Source organism: Salminus brasiliensis, chromosome 21 (assembly GCF_030463535.1).
Source record: "Salminus brasiliensis chromosome 21, fSalBra1.hap2, whole genome shotgun sequence".
Taxonomy (NCBI): Eukaryota; Metazoa; Chordata; class Actinopteri; order Characiformes; family Bryconidae; genus Salminus; species Salminus brasiliensis.
In genome coordinates, this window is record NC_132898.1 from 8742872 (window position 1) to 8761699 (window position 18828).

The 18828-nt window shown below is 38.8% G+C and overlaps 2 protein-coding genes across 3 annotated transcripts; one reads left to right on the top strand and one right to left on the bottom strand.

Moving 5' to 3' along the window:
• The first annotated feature begins 18 nt into the window (after positions 1–18).
• Positions 19–10935, top strand: rpn2 (ribophorin II). Of its 2 annotated transcripts, XM_072666369.1 has the most exons (18): positions 19–61; positions 1560–1747; positions 1844–1939; positions 2030–2205; positions 2987–3062; positions 3193–3327; positions 3571–3747; positions 3903–4021; positions 4724–4829; positions 5278–5369; positions 5838–5952; positions 6614–6808; positions 6911–6997; positions 7292–7387; positions 7544–7619; positions 7981–8110; positions 9670–9763; positions 10315–10935. In XM_072666369.1, the coding sequence occupies exons 1-17, from the start codon at positions 49–51 to the stop codon at positions 9719–9721; spliced, it is 1929 nt and encodes a 642-aa protein (XP_072522470.1). In that variant the 5' UTR covers positions 19–48; the 3' UTR covers positions 9722–9763; positions 10315–10935. The 2 variants fall into 2 exon arrangements, with proteins under 2 accessions (XP_072522470.1, XP_072522471.1); XM_072666370.1 differs by lacking the exon at positions 9670–9763.
• Positions 10936–12374: 1439 nt separating this feature from the next.
• ghrh (growth hormone releasing hormone) lies at positions 12375–18441 on the bottom strand. Its single transcript, XM_072666374.1, has 5 exons — positions 18333–18441; positions 17838–17940; positions 15197–15301; positions 14321–14425; positions 12375–14207 (listed from the first exon to the last, which is right to left on the bottom strand). The coding sequence occupies exons 2-5, from the start codon at positions 17918–17920 to the stop codon at positions 14087–14089; spliced, it is 414 nt and encodes a 137-aa protein (XP_072522475.1). The 5' UTR covers positions 17921–17940; positions 18333–18441; the 3' UTR covers positions 12375–14086.
• Positions 18442–18828: the final 387 nt, after the last annotated feature.

The following is an 18828-nucleotide window of genomic DNA, read 5'->3' on the forward strand; positions in this document are numbered from 1 at the left end:
TGCAAAGGTTTCACCTCGTTCTCTTGTGGTGACGCTGCACTCGGCGACATGGCGCTGCTCCGTAAGTCATCTGTCTCAGATTCTGAATCCTTTTGGATTTTTTTGTGTATATTTCTACACGAGACGCGCGTTTATGTTGTTGACTTTAAATAATGTGTTCTGTTTGATTGCGAATCTGTACTGAAAGTAGAGCTATTCATTGCTTTGGGACAGTGCTAGCTAGCTAAGTGGCTAACTGCAGTATCGTTAGCTAACGTGTGTTTAGAGAGACGTGGTTTAAATTAGCCTCAAACGAGTGTATTTTTTTTTTGTGTCTTTGCACTCATGTTTACAATGGATGTATTTTAGGATATAAACACTCAATTCGACGCTGATTTGGTTTGTTAGCTAGTGCTAGCTACATCTTTTCTTATTGCTGCTAGTCTCTGCTGTCATTCATTTGCTGAACGGCAGATCAGGTCGGTTAACGTTAGCTAGCACTAAATATGGAAGGAACCCTAAAGGAACAGCCCAGCGGTTTTTCTCAAGCAGACACATATTTGTTTTCTTAGATTTTAGTTGTACGAATTTGAGTCGTGTTCCTCTAAAATAAGATTGTTAAAAAATTGACTGCCTAAAGACTTCTATGGGACTTGCATCCGGGTTTGGGTTCAGGGTGAGCTTGTACAACTGCAAGCATTACAGTAGTTCAGCAGCATCACTAGCTAATATACTTGTGGTGTAGCCCACGAAGGACTTACACCATAGAAGAACCTATTTACCAAGTTGTGGAAGAACTGGGCCATTGTGTAGCTACCTTACTGCAGATCAGGAGACCTAATAGTTAACTTACTGTTAGCAATCAGACACCTACTTTGTGGTGTGGTCAACACGTACCCTTCCCTACTGTATTACATATATAATACTAAACTTCAATTTCTTGCATGTTATAGCCCTGCATATTCACTCTGAAGTTGAAGCCAATCAGAACAGATATTATTTGCATATTTAAATCTAAAAAGCACTAAATGTTTTGGTTTAATCATTATTGGTCAGCAGAATATAGGTTATCTCTGCTGTCCACTTTTAGTTTTCTCCGTCGGTTGGACCCCGTAGCTACTCTCTGCAAAGTGTGAAGAGTTTTGGATGATTGGATTAATAGAAATGCTCTAAATTACTTGGATTCAAATATTTTTACATTGAGATCCATTGGAAGTTCATGTTTTTTGGGGTTTTTTTCCTCCTGAAAAGTTGCCATTTTTTGGATGTTTTTCATTGGACAGCAGTGATCTGAGCTCTTGCAGTGGAGGAGAATGGAAAGTGCTAGTGTATAGAGATGCATCTGTCTACAGCAGCAGTAAAAAGATCTGGTTGGAGTTGGGATGATGGGCTTTTGTAAAAGCACAGCCCCTGCTGTTTAAATATTGATTGGCTAATTTAAAAGTATATAGTAGAAGAAAAAAAACTGACGTCTCTTTCTATAGTTCATGGACCCTCTGGTAGGTCACCTGTATTGACCTTTGTTTCTGAATGTTTATGCTTGTATTTTGCTACATTAACATGCTTTCTGTGTTTTACAGGTTTGGTCAGCCTTCTGGTCTTCGTGCTGGCTCTTGGAGCCCAAGCACTGACCCCATCCCACCATCTGTCAGCTTCTGATGTAGACAGACTTCAAGCTATTTTGAGCCAACCATTTACAGACCTAAAATCTGCATATTTCTCCATTGTTGGCCTGAGCAAGCTGGGAGTGTCTGTGGCCGACGCAAATGTGAGGACAAGCGTGTTTTAGAGGGTTAAAAGGCCATGAAACACTTATGTTATAATGTTTTTACTATTTGTTGAACTATAAATCTACTTTCTTCAGGACGCATGCAGCTTCATTAAGGCGAACGTGGACTCCTCCAGTGTTGAGTCTCTCTTTTATGCTGCAGAGGCTAGCCAAGCTCTCTCTTCTTGTGAGGTACAGCTGCAAAGCTAACTATTTTAGATTGTACTTTAGTACTAAATACTTTAGTACTTACTAATGTATTGCTAATGTGATCCTCCTCAGATCCATGTGTCAAACGAGACACGTGATTTACTCCACGCTGCTGTTAGTGAGGACTCCACAGTTTCACAGATCCATCAGGCCGTGAGTGCTCTCAGCTCCTTCGGTCTCCCTCTGGCCTCCCAGGAGGTGGTGAGTGCCCTGAAAGCACGGATCTCCAAAGAGGACAACGTCCTGGCGTGAGTAAACCTCAGTGTACCAGGAGCACCTGCCTTGCAGGCTTATCTTAGCATTGTAAAGATGTCAGCTTGGGTTCTAGATTCAGTTTTATACCAATTGAATGAAAGAAATAGTGTAGTGTTGTTAATTTTTTCAATTAACAAATCCCTATCTGCTGTATTTGTGTTGTACTGTCGATTACCACAGATGATGATTTCAACTATGATTATGAATAAATGCAATAACTGACTATATATATCCTATTTTAAGCTACACATATACAGGTGTTAGAATGAGACGCACACTGTGAAGCAACACGATAAAAATTGGTTCCATTTTCATTCAGAGTTCCCTAAGGCAAGGGTTCTTAATCCCAGTCCCTCCCTGCATACCCAATCCAACACAGTAGCAGCATCCAGAAATTTTGCTGCTACTCCTGTCCTCCCACTCCTTTCCTACTTCTTTATTCCTGCAAAGTGGAGGAGACAATGGGAAGAGGAACAGAGAGAATGAGCCGGAATTGAGGAAAAGGGATTGATGAAGCATTTCAGCATTGTCAGATTTGATGTTAAATATTGAAAAACTTTGGTGAATCACATTTGCTTGGCCAATTGCAACTTTTTTTTTTTTTTGACTTTGGGAATCACTGCACTCAGATTTTGAAATTTGGGTAAGCTGTGGAAACAGTGATTGTTCTAAGCAGCAGTGTGCTACAGATTCAATCAGTAGAGATTAGGTTGACTACTCATTTTAAGGTCTATTTAACATTCTACCTGTGTGTTTGTGTGTGTGCATGCACAGAATCACTCTGGCATTGCAGACTGCCTCCCGCCTTTCTCAGCAGGCTGAACTCGGAGAGATCCTGGAGGAAATTGAGGTGAGAATTTACTTAGCCTGTAAGTGGTGCTGCATCCCAGTCTTTGTTTAATTCAAAACCAGTGACCCACAAAAGGGTTAATTTGACAATGTAATGTAACTTGAACATCAATGCTTTTGTGTTTTTGCAGGATTTAGCAGCTCGGCTGGATGATCTGGGTGGTGTGTACCTGCAGTTCGAGGAAGGTCTAGAGGCCACAGCGCTCTTTGTTTCTGCAGCTTATGCTCTTTCTGACCATGTGGATGTGGAGCCTCCACTGAAAGAAGTAAAGTTCTATTTTTTTGTTTTTTGTAAGGTTGCCTGAGAATTTCATCTGGTCACGTAATTTTCACATGTTAAACTTTTATAGTAGTTAATTAATATAGTTATAATGTACATTGTTGGATTAACACTGTTGAATTGCTGCCTTCAATGTCTTACATGATCTGCATCCCTGCACCCCTACCCATGTTTCTTAACTGCTTTAATTTGTGCTCTGGAGGTAAACTATGTCTCTTTGCCCTCACAGGATCAGGTGATCCAGCTGGTGAACTCTATCTTCAGTAAGAAGTCGTGGGACTCCCTGTCCGAGGTCTTCAGTGTAGCTAGTGCTGCATCTGCCCTCTCCAACAACCGCTTCCACAAGCCAGTCATTGTCAGTGCTCTGGGTCCTGCCACAGTGTCTCACAGCCAGCCCCTCCTGCAGGTACACACTCAACTTTTTGCAGTTAAAGACATCAAGTATGTTTGATGGTATAAAATAATTAGTAAAATTATGTGAACATAGATGTGGGTTAAAAGAGTAGTGCATATCATTTCAAGCCTGCTGAAATGTATCTTGTCTGTCTGTGTCCACCACAGCTCCAGGTGACTGATGTTCTCTGCCAGCCTCTAAGCTCCGCTGATGTTCTGGTGGAATCAGCCAGCTCTGTGGCATCAAAGGCGGTCATCCTTAGCCAGACTCCGTTCACTCTGAGAGAGTATGTGCATTTCAGCTCATTGTTTTGCTCTATATGATGCCACTATAATCCAAGGATCGCTAGTTTGAATCCCAGGTCCTGCTGCTTTGCCATCAGCAGCTGGATTCCGAGAGAGCACAATTGGCCATGCCCTTTCTAGAGTGGGTTAATGGTACTTGGTACTGAAATGGGAGAAAATTGAGTAACAGTTTACATAATGGCGGAATATAGAGTGAGCGGGGTGTGTGTTTGTGCACTTTTTACCCACATCACTCCTAGTGTCATGTTGGTCAGCACATGTGTTTGGTTAGCTGTTGTATCGGAACTGCGGAGCGGCAGTTAATTAGTGGCAGTTGAAAAGGGGAGGTGGCTGGCCTCACGTGTCAGAGGAGACGTGCTAGCCTTCACCCTCCTAGTCTTTGGGGCATTGCTAGTGATAGGAAGAGTTCACATGGATGGGGGGGATTGGGTATTTGGTCTTCCACATTAGATAGAAAATGCCAATAGAATAGGATTTGGCTCATATTGTGATGAGAGTTAAGAATTTATGATTTATTGTTGTAATCCTAATTCAGAAGTCATTTTTTTGGTTTACACCCCTGCATGGCATACTTTTGGACTAGTAGAAAATGCATTTCCCGTTTATACTGACTTTTAGTTTAAAACACTTCCCACAGTATTCTTGGTAGCTACAGTCTAAATTTTGGTTTTCCTCATATTTAGTGGGATTTTTGAGCTGAACTTCATGGCCAGCAAGCCTGCCAGTGGCTACTATCAGTTTTCCGTTGCTGTGACCGGGGACAGCCGATTGGTCTCCAACCATGTTGAGGTAAGTTGCCTTTTTGATCGGGTATGACGTTAATCTCTGTGCGCATTCCTGTTTTCACTATTCTGTATTTGTCATGTGAATGTAGCCCTGAATTAACCATGCAAGCTGCTATGTGAAAGTCAGTTCGGTTCAGACGGTTGCTCTCCATTCACCTTTTAATTGTTCAAACGGCTGGTGATTCATTCTCCAATTAAGCCAAATTAGTGCGATTTCGAAAGAGCAATTATTTAGTGAATGTACTGTCCAATTGTGAGGTCAAGTGGAGGTCATTTCCTCCTGTGAAGACTTACAGTCTAAGGTCAGACTGTAATCTTTTGTAGAACTTCATCCCTGAACAAAATGCTGTCATGTGTTTTAGTGCACCACACAAAGCCCTATTTTGCAGAGTTCATACCCGGTGTTAAATGTCTTTTCTGTTTCCAATATTTGTCTCTTTCCATACCGTTAGCTCAAAGTGAAAGTCTCCACCAAGGTGGCCATCAATAACATGGACCTGTCTGTGGTTGATAAGGACCAAAGTATCGGCACCAAGACCACCAGGTAAGATCAATCAAGTTTTAACAAAAGTGCTCCTATATCGAGTGATTGTGAAATTGGTGACCATACATGTGAATTTGTCATTTGTGCTGTTCTTCCCAGTGATGAATGTGAAATTTTCAAGCAAATTTGACCAGTTTAATTTTGTGAAGGCGGCAAGCAAGCTGTGGAGCAAGTAGAGCACACATGATGAGCAGTGTTTTTAAAATGACCTCTAATTATAATAATGTTTTATAGTCTTCAAAGGAAATTTCTGAGAATTAACTATTTGAATGTATTGAATTTTTACAGTATTTCCTCTTGTATCTTGGCCTCAGAGTGCACCAGAATTTTTCATTAGGAGCAACACAGCTAGACAGGGAACTAATTTCTGAACTGACTTTTGTTTTTAATTTATTTACTGCCCATAGGTTTAGCATTTGGATCTTGTTTTGTATATTTTATATGTTGTATATATTTTTTTATTCTTAGAGTGGAGTATCCCAACAAGGCCAAGACCTCCTTTGTAGCAGACAGTCACCAGAACTTTGCTATGACCTTCCAGCTGGTAGATGAGACGACTGGTGTAGAGCTTACACCTCACCAGGTATGTGCAACAGCCACATAGACTCACTCATATAGTGTGTTAAAGAAACCGTAAGATTTCTGCATGTGTTCACATTAAGACGTTTACCTATAACTACATTTTGTATTAAAAACAACATAGAAGCAAAAGCTCAGTTATGATATGCAGCCCCATTTTAGAATGTTGTACTTTCCTTAAAGTTATGTAAATGCATGAGAACTATATTGATCAAATTCAATACAAGGATGTTTTCATTAGTAACACTGACACTGAAATGTCATGGCCATTGTATCACATGACATAGTGCTCATTATCAAATATATCACTTAAGAATGGCAAATATGGGGGAAAAAACAACATATCACTTAGTTCTAAAATGCATAGTGCATGCTCAGTATAAAAATGCATCAGTGCTGGAATATTAGAATTTATTGTAATGTGTTAGTCAGTTATTGTAATATTTAACAATGCATTTAGTCAAATTCTCTTAACTATTTTCAAATAAACAAAACCTACTATCAAGTAACAGTGGTGTGTGGGTAGGTAGGTACATAGGTTGATGTGCTCACTAATACTACGGTTGGTGTTCTTCAGTGAGCTGATGTCTCTCCCTTTTTTTATTATTATTTTTTAATTTTATAATAATAATAATATAAATAATATATATTTTTTATATATATAGACCTTTGTGAGGCTGCACAACCAGAAGACTGGTCAGGAGGTGGTGTTTGTGGCGGAGCCAGACAGCAAGAACCTGTACAAGTTTGAGCTGGACACAGCTGAGAGAAAGGCTGAGTTTGACTCCATCTCCGGCACCTATGCGTTATATCTGATGGTGGGAGACGCTACGCTGGAGAATCCAGTCTTATGGAACGTGGTAAGTAGCATGATAAACTTGTTGTGGGGTATATGTACCTTGACCACTGTTCCAATGTTGGAACATTCTTTACTCATTTTCAAATGTAATCTTTATTTACAGGCGGATCTGGTTCTCAAGTTCCTCGATGAAGAGGCTCCATCAACCATTCAGTCCAAGAATCTGTATGTTCCCAAACCAGAGATCCAGGTAGGCTCATTGTAACTTTGATTTTAACGCTGAATATATTTGGCTAATTTGGCTAGATTACATTATATGGGATAATGGAATAATTATATGGGATAATGTAATGACCTAAAGCTGCCCAGGTGACACTCCACTGTTAATGTGCTGTTTTTCCGGTCATTGTTTCTGTCTAAAACGCTAAATCACCATTGGCAATTGTTTTTGTTTTGGCTTGAGCTAAATCAGTATCTGGAAAACAATGTTATATGAGTTATCCTAACTGTAATATTTAGTTATAAATCTGTTCTGTGCCTCTAGCATCTGTTTCGTGAGCCAGAGAAGAGGCCACCCACCGTCCTGTCTAATACCTTCACAGCCCTTGTCCTCTCCCCTTTCCTACTGTTGCTCATTCTGGTAAGCACTTTGCATCCATCGGCTGAAACATGCCCTGTGATTTAACATTGACTTGTATTGAGAAAAGCATTTGATGCTAATGGATAGTGAAGTGTTGGCAGTTTTTGTTTGTGTTTCATTTTTTGAAAAAGAAGTTATATTTCTGTTTCTGTGCAGTGGTTTAAACTGGGTGCCAACATTTCAAACTTCAGCTTGTCTCCTAGTTCTCTGCTGTTTCACATCGGCCATGCAGGTGAGTGCATAAACCACCGAACAATTGGAAACAGTTAAGCAGATTTTGATGTCTATTGATTCATCAAACAGACCCTGAGTGGCTCAGCAGTCTAATGAGGTACCACTATGGCCCGGGGGCTGCGAGTTTGATCCTGAGCCATGTCGCGTTGCCATCAGTGGCTGGAGTTCGTTACTAAGTTACTAATGAGTGTTTTAATTGGCAGTACCAAATTAGTACAGTTGGCTGTACAAAACATTTAAGAATCACATACAAGGAAAAAGTCTTTGCAAGCCGGTGATTATTTATCATAATTTAACTTTTTATGTTAAAGTTGCATATACATGCTAATGTGTGCTTCATCTATTTCTCTCTATTGTAGCCATGTTGGGCCTGATGTACGTGTACTGGACTCACCTCAACATGTTCCAAACCCTTAAGTACCTGGCCATCATTGGCAGCCTCACATTCCTGGCCGGAAACCGAATGCTGGCCCAGAAAGCTGTTAAAAGGTACGGAACGCATCCAGCTCACCTTCACAGTGAGCTTAACAGGCCCAGCAGATTGGGCAGATTTTTGTTTGGGCCAAAGAATCAACTTCAGGTTCCATATATTTCCATCAGTCCTGCCAATGAAGTACTCATAATTTGAGGTGCTTGTTAAGTAGACCCATCGACACCACTGTTCCCGCTCCCTAAGCCCCAGCATTAATAAGAGCATCTGTAAAACTGTTCTGAGATCAGTATGAGTGTAATTTGTAACCACTTGGACTGCTTGAGAAAATGAGGGGGGTTACTGAGTACCAATCCCTTTGGATTTACCACTTCAAAGCCTTTGTATTCATTGGTGATCACAAAGTGGCTTTTGCACCGTGTGCCCCATGTCCATAGGGAGTAGATGAACCCTTGTTGGATAGCAATCCCTCACCCTATTAGTGTGTAGTGTCCTCTGAAACCTTCATCGGATTATGAAGAGTTTAAAGATGCAGCTGAAAATGTCTGAGTACTTAAATGCTTAAATTAAACTTTCTCAACCTCTTTGCTGCTGCTAATTATTTGAGAGCTTAATTCAATGATTGTCCAACTTTTTCTGTTTAGAACCGCTCATTTACACCTTTTGTACATTGTCTTTTCCTGTCCTTTCTATAGCCAATCTCTGTGAAAAATCATTTTTTACACGTTTCACCCCAAAGCTTATCTGTGGAGACTTTTGGTGTCCAGTGTTTACACTAAAGCTATGAGGCCAGTACAGCAACAGGTTGTAGAAGTCCTCATTAGTTAGCCTCGTTTAGATCGCCTGCCACAATCACACACTTTAAAACAATCCAAATCAGATTGTTTAAATAAGCACAAACTGACTTGCTTATGTGCTCATGTGTACTGTTACCTATAAAAATAGGAAAGGCATTACCAAAATTCATGGTGGCCGCTACTATTGCTTTTAGTTACACAACAGCTACATACACTGTACGTCCAACATTTAACTCGATTTTGGATTGTGTTATGCTAAGCTAAGTACATTAGTGGTCAGATACTGATATTAGATGATGAGTTCTGGCACTTCAGCTCATCACATATGTATTGGATGGAGCACATTCATTCCAGAAAACACAGCTGGGAAGCTTGGAGCCTTCATGATCCTGGGCATAGTCACCTTAGGTTCCTCAAGAGTCCTATTGGCCATTGCTTTTCAATGGAGATTATCCAGGCTGAGTATGAAGCTAAACACCTGTTATCAATTGGTGCTCCTTTAATGCAAATGAATTCACTAATAAAAAGAGATGTCCACAAACTTTTGGACCTTGGTATAGAGAAAAGAATATTGAACAGTGTCTGAAACAACATGAGTGTCAAGTTGTTTTGCAATGGAGCATTTGCTTTCATTACTTGTTGTCTAGATTGGCCTCATAGCCCCAGTGCAAAACTAAATATACCAACCAGGCAGGCAACAATGGCTTTAACAATGGATTACATTTTGGGGGGGAAACTGTGTATATTTGATTCTTCAACAAAATGCTGCTTTAACCCTCCATTCTGCTGCTTTTCTCCTTTCTCTCCTCCTCCTCCTCCAGGATTGCTGCTGAGCAGAGCAGTAGGTTGGCTAAGTATAGGAGTCTGCGGTAAAAGGCCCTTTGATAAAAGTAAAGCCCGGCCTTTCAGGCTGAAGTAAGGCTTGCATCCACAAAAGAGCAGCATCCGTTTCAACATTGCACTGTTAATGCATGGTTGTGTGTTTGCACCGAGTGGGCCGCACTGAGACGCCATTTATGACCACTCATGAATGCGTTTCCTCATCGTCCGTTTCAGTGTGTTACTCATCCTCATTGATCAGTGCTGTTGCTGTGCTCCTGTCATTCCCATTGCATTTATTCATTCCTAAGAGTAACATTTCCAGGCCTCCCACCTGTGGTTTCCAAGCTTCTATTCAGAGGCCTCTTGATTGGGGCACTAAGATTCACTTTGAGCTGAATATGGTACTTTTTGTGCCGATGTTCGTGATTTGCAACTGAAAACCTCCCTTTTTGCCTGGTTAAAAAGAACTGCATGATCCTCCCCCGAAGTGCTTTCAGTGTAGCGTTCAGGTCATTGTCATTTGATGTTGTCACACTTGTCCAATTCATGTGTACATCATTGTCACTATAATTACTATTGGTTAGGTCTAGCAATTGTATGTCAATTGAGAATTCAAAGTAAGTTGGAATTTCTTTCTTTTTCAGACATGAAGGAAAGTGATGGATGAAAAACAGCTGTGAGAAGGCCGGCGCTTCATTTTTTTTTGTTCATGTCTTTATTTAAGTAAAGAAATCTGACAAGTGAAGCATAAGGTTGGTGGAAGGCATAAGGCATGGCAGTAACACCTCAGGACAGTTCATTTTAAAAAGCCTGTCCATAAAAAAGCCTCAAAATCTGAAAATGAGAATGCGGTTTGACATTTTTCATTACTTTTTTTTTTTTTTTTTTTTTTTTTAATGGAACACTGAATGCACTGTAAGATTGATACATTGGTTGGGGTGGTTTTGACATGTTTTTTTGTTGATTTTGTCCAGGTGTATACCCATGGGGTTCTCAAAGCTGTATAAATTCCTCCTTTTTTGGGGTCTTTTTGAGGGGATGAGGGTTTGAATGTCCGTTATCAGGATTGTTTTTTTCCTCTGACAAGGATCTGTGCTTCGTTTGTCTGGCCCACTGCTTTCTAAAGATAAGTGTGTTGATCAGTCTGAAGTGTTGGTTTATAAGCCCCACCGGTGCCATTTTTACAGCTCCTACCACTCTGAACATTCAACTCTGCAAACCAACAACATTTTTGTAATGAAAACAAATTAAAAACAAAAACCATCTTTTGTTCAGTTTTTTTCCCCTCTTGTCTTCAATGTATTAAATTAGATAAGACATATCGTTTAATGTATAGGTTGAGTTACACAATGGTGCAAGAAGCAGTATGGTTTAGGTTGTTCTTTAGGTTCTTCTTGTATAATTCACGTTCATTGCAAATATTTTACGAGCAAAAAAACCCTATTTATCCAGGGGGTGTTTGCATCTGCCGTCTCCGAACTGTTAAAATCAATCCCTTCATTAAAAGATTCTCAATACTCTTGCCTAGTAAGTACACTTACTTGGCAAATTCTACTCCCTAGGACAAAAAGAAACTGTACAGTAATTTGGCAATTGGATCCACAGTCACGGCATGATGCATCCTCGATAACACAGGTGGATCGAGCACATTCGAACTTTTGAATGGAACAGGTCTTGGGCTGCAACTAATGTTTCACAAGTCCGCAAGAACATGAAGTAGGAACGCAGACTGAGAATCAGCCATTGTTTGCACCAGGTTTCGTGAGGGAGACTAGTTTCAAGCTGAGCGGTATGGGCGCGCTACATTACAAACCGGAGCAATACACAAACTGATGGAAATGCTGATTAGTTTTCATTCTTTACCAACTTTTTATTAATTTTTTTTTCTTCATTTCAAGTTCTGTTCAGAGCAGCTTCTAAGGTGGCACTGCCCACCCAACATTTTACTTCTCCTCCCTTTGTTGCCCTATTATCTGAGACACGTCAGGCAATTTGTAATACTGATATGTTTACTGTTAATTTAATGAAACTAATTTAATTAACTAAATTAATTAATCCAGTCATACAAACTGAACAGATAGCAACAACAGGCCTTCCTAAATGATGTTGCCTTCAAGTCATGTCATAAATATTGTATTCACAAGGTAAGTGCTCATAAATGCCATGTCAAATTGATATTTAAAAAAGTTCTCAGATTTTTCAATAAGTCTTGACTTTCCGTGTTTGCAAAAAAACCCACTGATAACTTTTCTAAATTGGTTGTGTGTCAGTTACATAGCAACACAAACACTTTTTAATGGTTTACTCTCATCCAAAACCCCAAAGTGCTACTCATACTTCTTACTGGATAAAAGTATCGTTCACTTAATGCTCATACTTTTCAGCATTACAGCAGTCAAGGGCAGTTAGAAACGAATAGTTCTGCAACAATAAAAACTTTCTAACAAGCACTAGACTTACAACTGAATGCGTAACTAAGGTCTGTCATTTTACCATGTCATTTCTTTTACTGTGTATTGGCCAAGATCAAATTGGTGACCGTCTAAGACCCTGTTTACACCTGGTCAATTCATGCTTCTTGAGTATCAGGATTATACAGTGCCTTGCAAAAGAACTTTTCAACCTTTTGCCACATTTCAGGCTTCAAACATAAAGATATGAAATTGTAATTTTTTGTGAAGAATCAACAAGTGGGACACAATCGTGAAGTGGAACAATATTTATTGGATATTTTAAACTTTTTTTTAGAAATAAAACACTGAAAAGTGGGGCGTGCAATATTATTCGGCCCCCTTGAATTAATAATTTGTAGCGCCACCTTTTGCTGCGATTACAGCTGCAAGTCACTTGGGGTATGTCTCTATCAGTTTTGCACATTCTTCCTTGCAAAACAGCTTGAGCTCAGTGAGGTTGGATGGAGAGCGTTTGTGAACAGCAGTTTTTAGCTCTTTCCACAGATTCTCGATTGGATTCAGGTCTGGACTTGGACTTGTCCATTCTAACACCTGGATACGTTTATTTGTGAGCCATTCCATTGTAGATTTTGCTTTATGTTTTGGATCACTGTCTTGTTGGAAGATAAATCTCCGTCCCAATCAGGTCTTTTGCAGACTCCAACAGGTTTTCTTCCAGAATGGTCCTGTATTTGGCTCCATCCATCTTCCCATCAATTTTAACCATCTTCCCTGTCCCTGCTGAAGAAAAGCAGGCCCAAACCATGATGCCGCCACCACCATGTTTGACAGTGGGGATGGTGTGTTCAGGGTGATGAGCTGTGTTGCTTTTACGCCAAACATAATGTTTTGCATTGTGGCCAAAAAGTTTGATTTTGGTTTCATCTGACCAGAGCACCTTTGGTGTGTCTCCCAGGTGGCTTGCATCAAACTTTAAACGAGACTTTTTATGGATATCTTTGAGAAATGGCTTTCAAAGCAGTGTAATTGCATCAATCTCTCCAAGACACATTCGTCAACCAAAGCCCCTCCCAGTACAAACGAAACACTAGTAATAATTGCTGCACAACAAGTGCATATGCATATTCTGTCCCACGCAGACATACAGAACCGCAGACACATTTGACTACTCAGTGTAAATGCATTTGACTAAAATCTTACCAAGAAACAAACATGAAGTCACATAAAGTGACTAGGTGAAAACGGGGTCTAAGTCACAGATGTTTCTTAGCAATGTTAGCCTAGCATCTTTTTTGTAAACTAAGAACAAATCAGATATCAAACCTGTCTTGGCAGATTGGCAGCATCTGGGGACAGTGATGATAAATGTAGTGGGTCAATATAGTGACTAACTTTCTTCCTTCTTTCCATCACTTTCCAACACTTTCTTCAGAAACTGTAAAACTGACAGTAATTGATTGGGGCAGTAATACAAGTTAAACTTGTAAACTTAACACACCATAAAACATCACAGTTACAACCTATAGAAGGCATCCAAACATAACCTTTAGCACGAAGCTAACATAACACAAAAATAACTAAAGTAAAAAGCTAATTAACAAAACACTAAACCTGCTATTAGTGCTGAGAAACCTCGCGACCATCCATTGAAACTGTTGGAGACTGCTGACTGATGTTATTAGCGAACTTCTATTTTTAGCTTCTTAAAACTGATATTGGGATCAGTGGCAATTGTCATATCGGTCGGGCCTTCAAACCTATTATAGCGCTAATAATGGACTTTAAGCAGCAGACTTTTAGATGGATTGCTTTCTATCTTGATCCTCATTTGGCTCTTGATCACACTGATTACAGTGGAGACTAAAAGGACAAAAAGTAAAAGTAAAACTTTGGATTGGTTTCTTTGGAAACATAAAGTACATAATTGCACAAACATGAAATCTTACACTCAGCTGCTGTGTGTGTGTGTGTGTGTGTGTGTGTGTGTGAACTGTGGAGTTATCTAAGACCCTGCAGTCCTCTTGGCTCTGTAACTTTGTTCTCTCTCGATGGACGCCAGGTCCTGTTTAAAGGTGTCTTCAAAAATCCCAGACTGCCGTTTTACGTAGCGTTCAGATGGTGGCCTGTTGTATAACGGAAATCATGACGATCAGTTATGTAGGAGTTTTGAGATTTGAGTTACAATATTAAACTGTGAGATTAGAACCATGAATACAGTGTTAGCAGTTAAACCTACCCGAGTCTTTTGCCCATTATTGTTTGGAGGAATTTTCTGGCAGATATTTGGCCGAGAACTTTCCTGTAGCTGTTGGTAAAGATGGCATCAGCATGTCTCCCAGACCTAAATACAATACAGGAGTAGTAATTAGCCTAAACAGCACCTATCCTACACCACTGTTCAAATGTTTGGAATCACTGTATGTTAATAATATATCATCGTTGTCCAACAAAGAACACTGGAAAACATTCACATTAGTGACTTTACAACTAAAGGCCGAAATGTTCTTCACTTTAAATGGATGTCAATGTAAAATAAAGAATTAATTAATTATTAATTAATTAATTCCAAGTAATTTAGAGCATTTCTATTGGTCTATTTATCCGGCATTCTTCACACAGTGCAGAATACAGAGCAGCTACATGGTTCAAACCATGAAGAAAACTAAAAACTGACAATTACTTTCAAATTAATTTCCATTGGACAGCAGCGATTTCATTTATTTTACTGTATTTGTAAATCAACAGCAATATTTTGTTATATGAAATATGCTATATTTCGCAGTAATGCTAATCCAGTATTTAGTCACATTTTCCACATTTTTAAAATGTTTATTATCAGTGTTGGCAGATATATCAGTTAGTGGCCCACAATCTACATGTTGTGTATGCACAATGTGCATCCCTAATTATTTATCATTTAATAACTTTGTGTTTTGCCCCAAATTAAAAAAAAATCACTATACACTGCTAAAGTCATTATTCATATGTACACACATGTTGTTATTGCGTGGATAGACAGTAGTTGGACAATACCGCTGAGAAGAAGAGGCACACACTGAAATGTAATTTTACTGAATGCAGGTTTTAAAAATCAAAATGTGTCCAGACTGACCTAAACTCCACCTCCTGGCTGTGGGCAGTGCCGTAGTCTGTGGGCAGCTGCACAGGATCCTCCAAAGAGGAGCTCATCAGAATAGCAGTCGCTCTCTGGCCAAACCTAGCAAACAAGTTTTAACACATGGAAAAGAGGTCTAAGTTGGATAAGTTAAGCCATAACTCAAGTCTGAGGAATAAGAAGAGAGGCAAGGGACATTTCTATTGAACAATTAAGTATAATTGAGCATAAGTAAGTAAAAAATCAAACCTGAAATGATTCACACGGAAGTAATTTACATTATTTATATCACACTTTAACTTTGAACAAGTAAATATGTCATTAATACAAGTGCAATAGAAAATTTTCATTCTAACTTAAATATTGAAATCTTGGAACAGTAAGTATTATAGTTTATTAAATATTTTAGTAAAATTTTCACTGACAAGAATTCATGTGTTTTACCAAACAAAAGTTGGCATATGGTATATGAACTACATTTTTTAATTTTGTTCTTAACTTGTTAAAGCAAAATTACCACCATCTATATTGTTCTTATTAAAATATTTTCAAATCATTCCATATTAACCATGAAAATGTGAGCTGATCCTTTTGCCTCCTAGTTTTCTCAATGATACATACTTGAACATGTTAAAGTCCTGCACATAAAAAACAAAAAGCTATCCTATATATCTGCCCTTACACTCACACTGACTTACACATCCACAGCACACACATACACACACATTCAGTGACAGACTGCCAGAAAAAAGAAGGCCAGTGGAAAATAGAACCGCAATAAAAAAAGCACGTTCATCACCTTTAATAAATCATTCAAATGAATCACGCAGCCCACCGCTACTTAGCACAACAAAGGGCTAGCGTGGCCTCTGCCCAGTACAGTGACCTGTGATAGAGGCTGTACACTGCGTTCAGGCTTTGGAGCATCTCTAAAGCCTCTCAGAGGGAAAAACATCTTTGTCTGCTCTTTCTGTCTAATTCCCAACACATTGTGTGAGTGTGTTTGGGCTTAACAGCGAAAGAGGCTAACAGTATGGGTGTGCTAAATGAGACACTGGACACTAATTAGCTGCCATTCAGCTGAGATGTGTGTGTGTGTGTGTGTGTGTGTGTGTGTGGGTGCGTGTGTTCATACATTTTCAGGTAGAAGGTAAGGTAAGATTTCTCTATATTTACAGCACCCAGTTCAATTGACACATTTAACTGGCTTACGAAGTGAGCTAATCCTCTACATTAAACAAAGATAAATAAAATAAATATTTAAGATGCACAATAATTTCAATATTAATTTCAATTAGAATGTGCAGAAGTGTGTTCTCCATGAATAACATTAGCATGTATTTTTTGTACAATATATACAGTACTTAAAATGTTAGGTCCTTGTGAAAATGAAAAATTATTAGGCTCCTTATTGTAAGTGTGGATTGCTTAGTAAAACATTAATATTAAAATAAATACTAATAATATTCTTACAAAAAGTCATGGTTCTAAATCACAAGGTTCAGTAAAACATCTCCGGATTCTAGTAGTATTTATAGTCACCATCCACCACCTGGTTTGGTAAATTAGTGCTTAATGATGTTAAATCAGGTGAGCTGATGATGGAATTAAATCTGCATCTGTTTACAAGCATGGGTTTATGCATCAGAAACATTACGAATATATCACATGTATGTATTATGATATAGATTATAGTATAATATTGATGCTTGACTTACAGAAGAAGAAAAAAAACTTAAACTGAAACTTTAAATACATTTTATTTACACATTTTAAGTAATTGTGGAGCTTATCTATGTTTATTCATCATGACATTTTCACACAATGTAAAAAACAGACTAAAGAAACAGCAAAGAAAATGATAATATATGACCTAAATGTTCTGACAGGGTATTAAAACAAGTCTGTGTGTGTGAGAGTGTGTTTATTGCTGCAGCACACGCCCTACCCCAGAGCTTATCTGTGTGGAGTGTTTATTCTGAGTAAAGCATAGCTGGACACGCTGTTAGATTATAAATTGTAATTCTTCAGTAAAAAGTTGATTTCACAGAATTTACATCTGATCTTAAAACTGGTTATTTTTTCAACAAAAAAATCATCTTTATTAAATCAGTTTTGAACAATAATACTAATTACATTTTCATCATTATGTATACTTTAGGCAAAAATGATAAATTTTACACAAAATGAATGAATTAACTAAATGACTTCTAGCCCACACATTACTGACTGTCCTCGCCTCCTGATTTATGCATTCTGGTTTATATATTATATATTTTTTTATGTCTGCCCCAATGAATGATGAACTCTGTTACTACTAAATCTGTCTAAAATGACCTGCACTCAGTGTAACGTCACTGTAACTTCATAAGACGGATAACATGTGGAAGGTGGTGAAATGTCAAATGTTTCTTTAATTATTTTGTATAAAATGTTAAGTATCTAACCTGTTGGTCAAATCTTTAGTTCTGATATTGAGTGAATCTCTCTTTCAGTTTTTAATAATTAAATGTAACTGTAGAATATGTCAACTCTGTTAATGGTTTAAATGGTTTAAACAGTTTATTGATAACAGAGTTGACTGATTTGTCAAATCTTTCCATACTTGACATATATATACATACTGTGTCTGTCTTACCGTAGTGATGGATAGAGCGGAGCGCACGGGTCAGGCATCAACATGCAGCAGCATAGTGCCAACACTACAGCTCTCTCCATCATCCTGACTGGACCTGAACACACTGACCAGTGGGAAAACACGCTCGGAATTACATTTCAGAAAATGCTGAACCAACACCTTCCTCTTCTCTCTCTCTTTCTTTCTTTTTTTAATCACTGCAGTGGACATTGCCAAAGCCGCTGACATTTCAGCCCTCTATAGTTTTACAATACAGTCCTGTAAGACTGTATTTCAAGATATTTCTGTTTGGATTTACTGTACAACTATATTTAAGCAACACAGTTATTTGCATGAGTTTTAAATCGCTGGAATCTTGGATTTAATCAGAATTCAGCTCCAATGTTTTGCCAGCAGAAATGACTGCAACAGAGACTCACAAATGCCTAATAACTAAAATCATGCTTATTACAGTGGATTTTCCCAGTTATGCTCACTTAAGCATTATCAGCTCACCTGGATAATTCCCCTAAGGTCAGTTGCGGATGAAAGCCCCCTCGGGTAGTCTTTGGATGTGAAAGAAGGCAGAGTGTGGTTGCAGATTAGTCCTTATGAAGGTTTGGTGTCATCCTCAGCTCTCTCCAAAGCAAGTGATGTTGAGAGTGGTTGTGGAGTGGAGGAGAATCATCAGCAGCAGCAACAGGCTCCTGAAGCTCCGCTGCTCACCACCCAGGAAGGTACCATGTGACAGCCCTTCATAAATACCTACTCTGCCAAAAAAAAGCCTTCAAAGAATACTTTACTGTTGCCTTTACTGATAGGGTCATTTGCTTTCCCCCTCTCTCTCTTTCTCTCTAATTAGGCCTCACTGTTAGATTACAAGGAAACATCTGTGTCACTACAACTATATAGCTTATAGTTTATATCATATACTAGTTATAGATTTTATATCTGATGCACTGATCTTTAGAAAAGCTGTTCATCTTCTAACAAAGCTGTGCCTCGGAAAGGC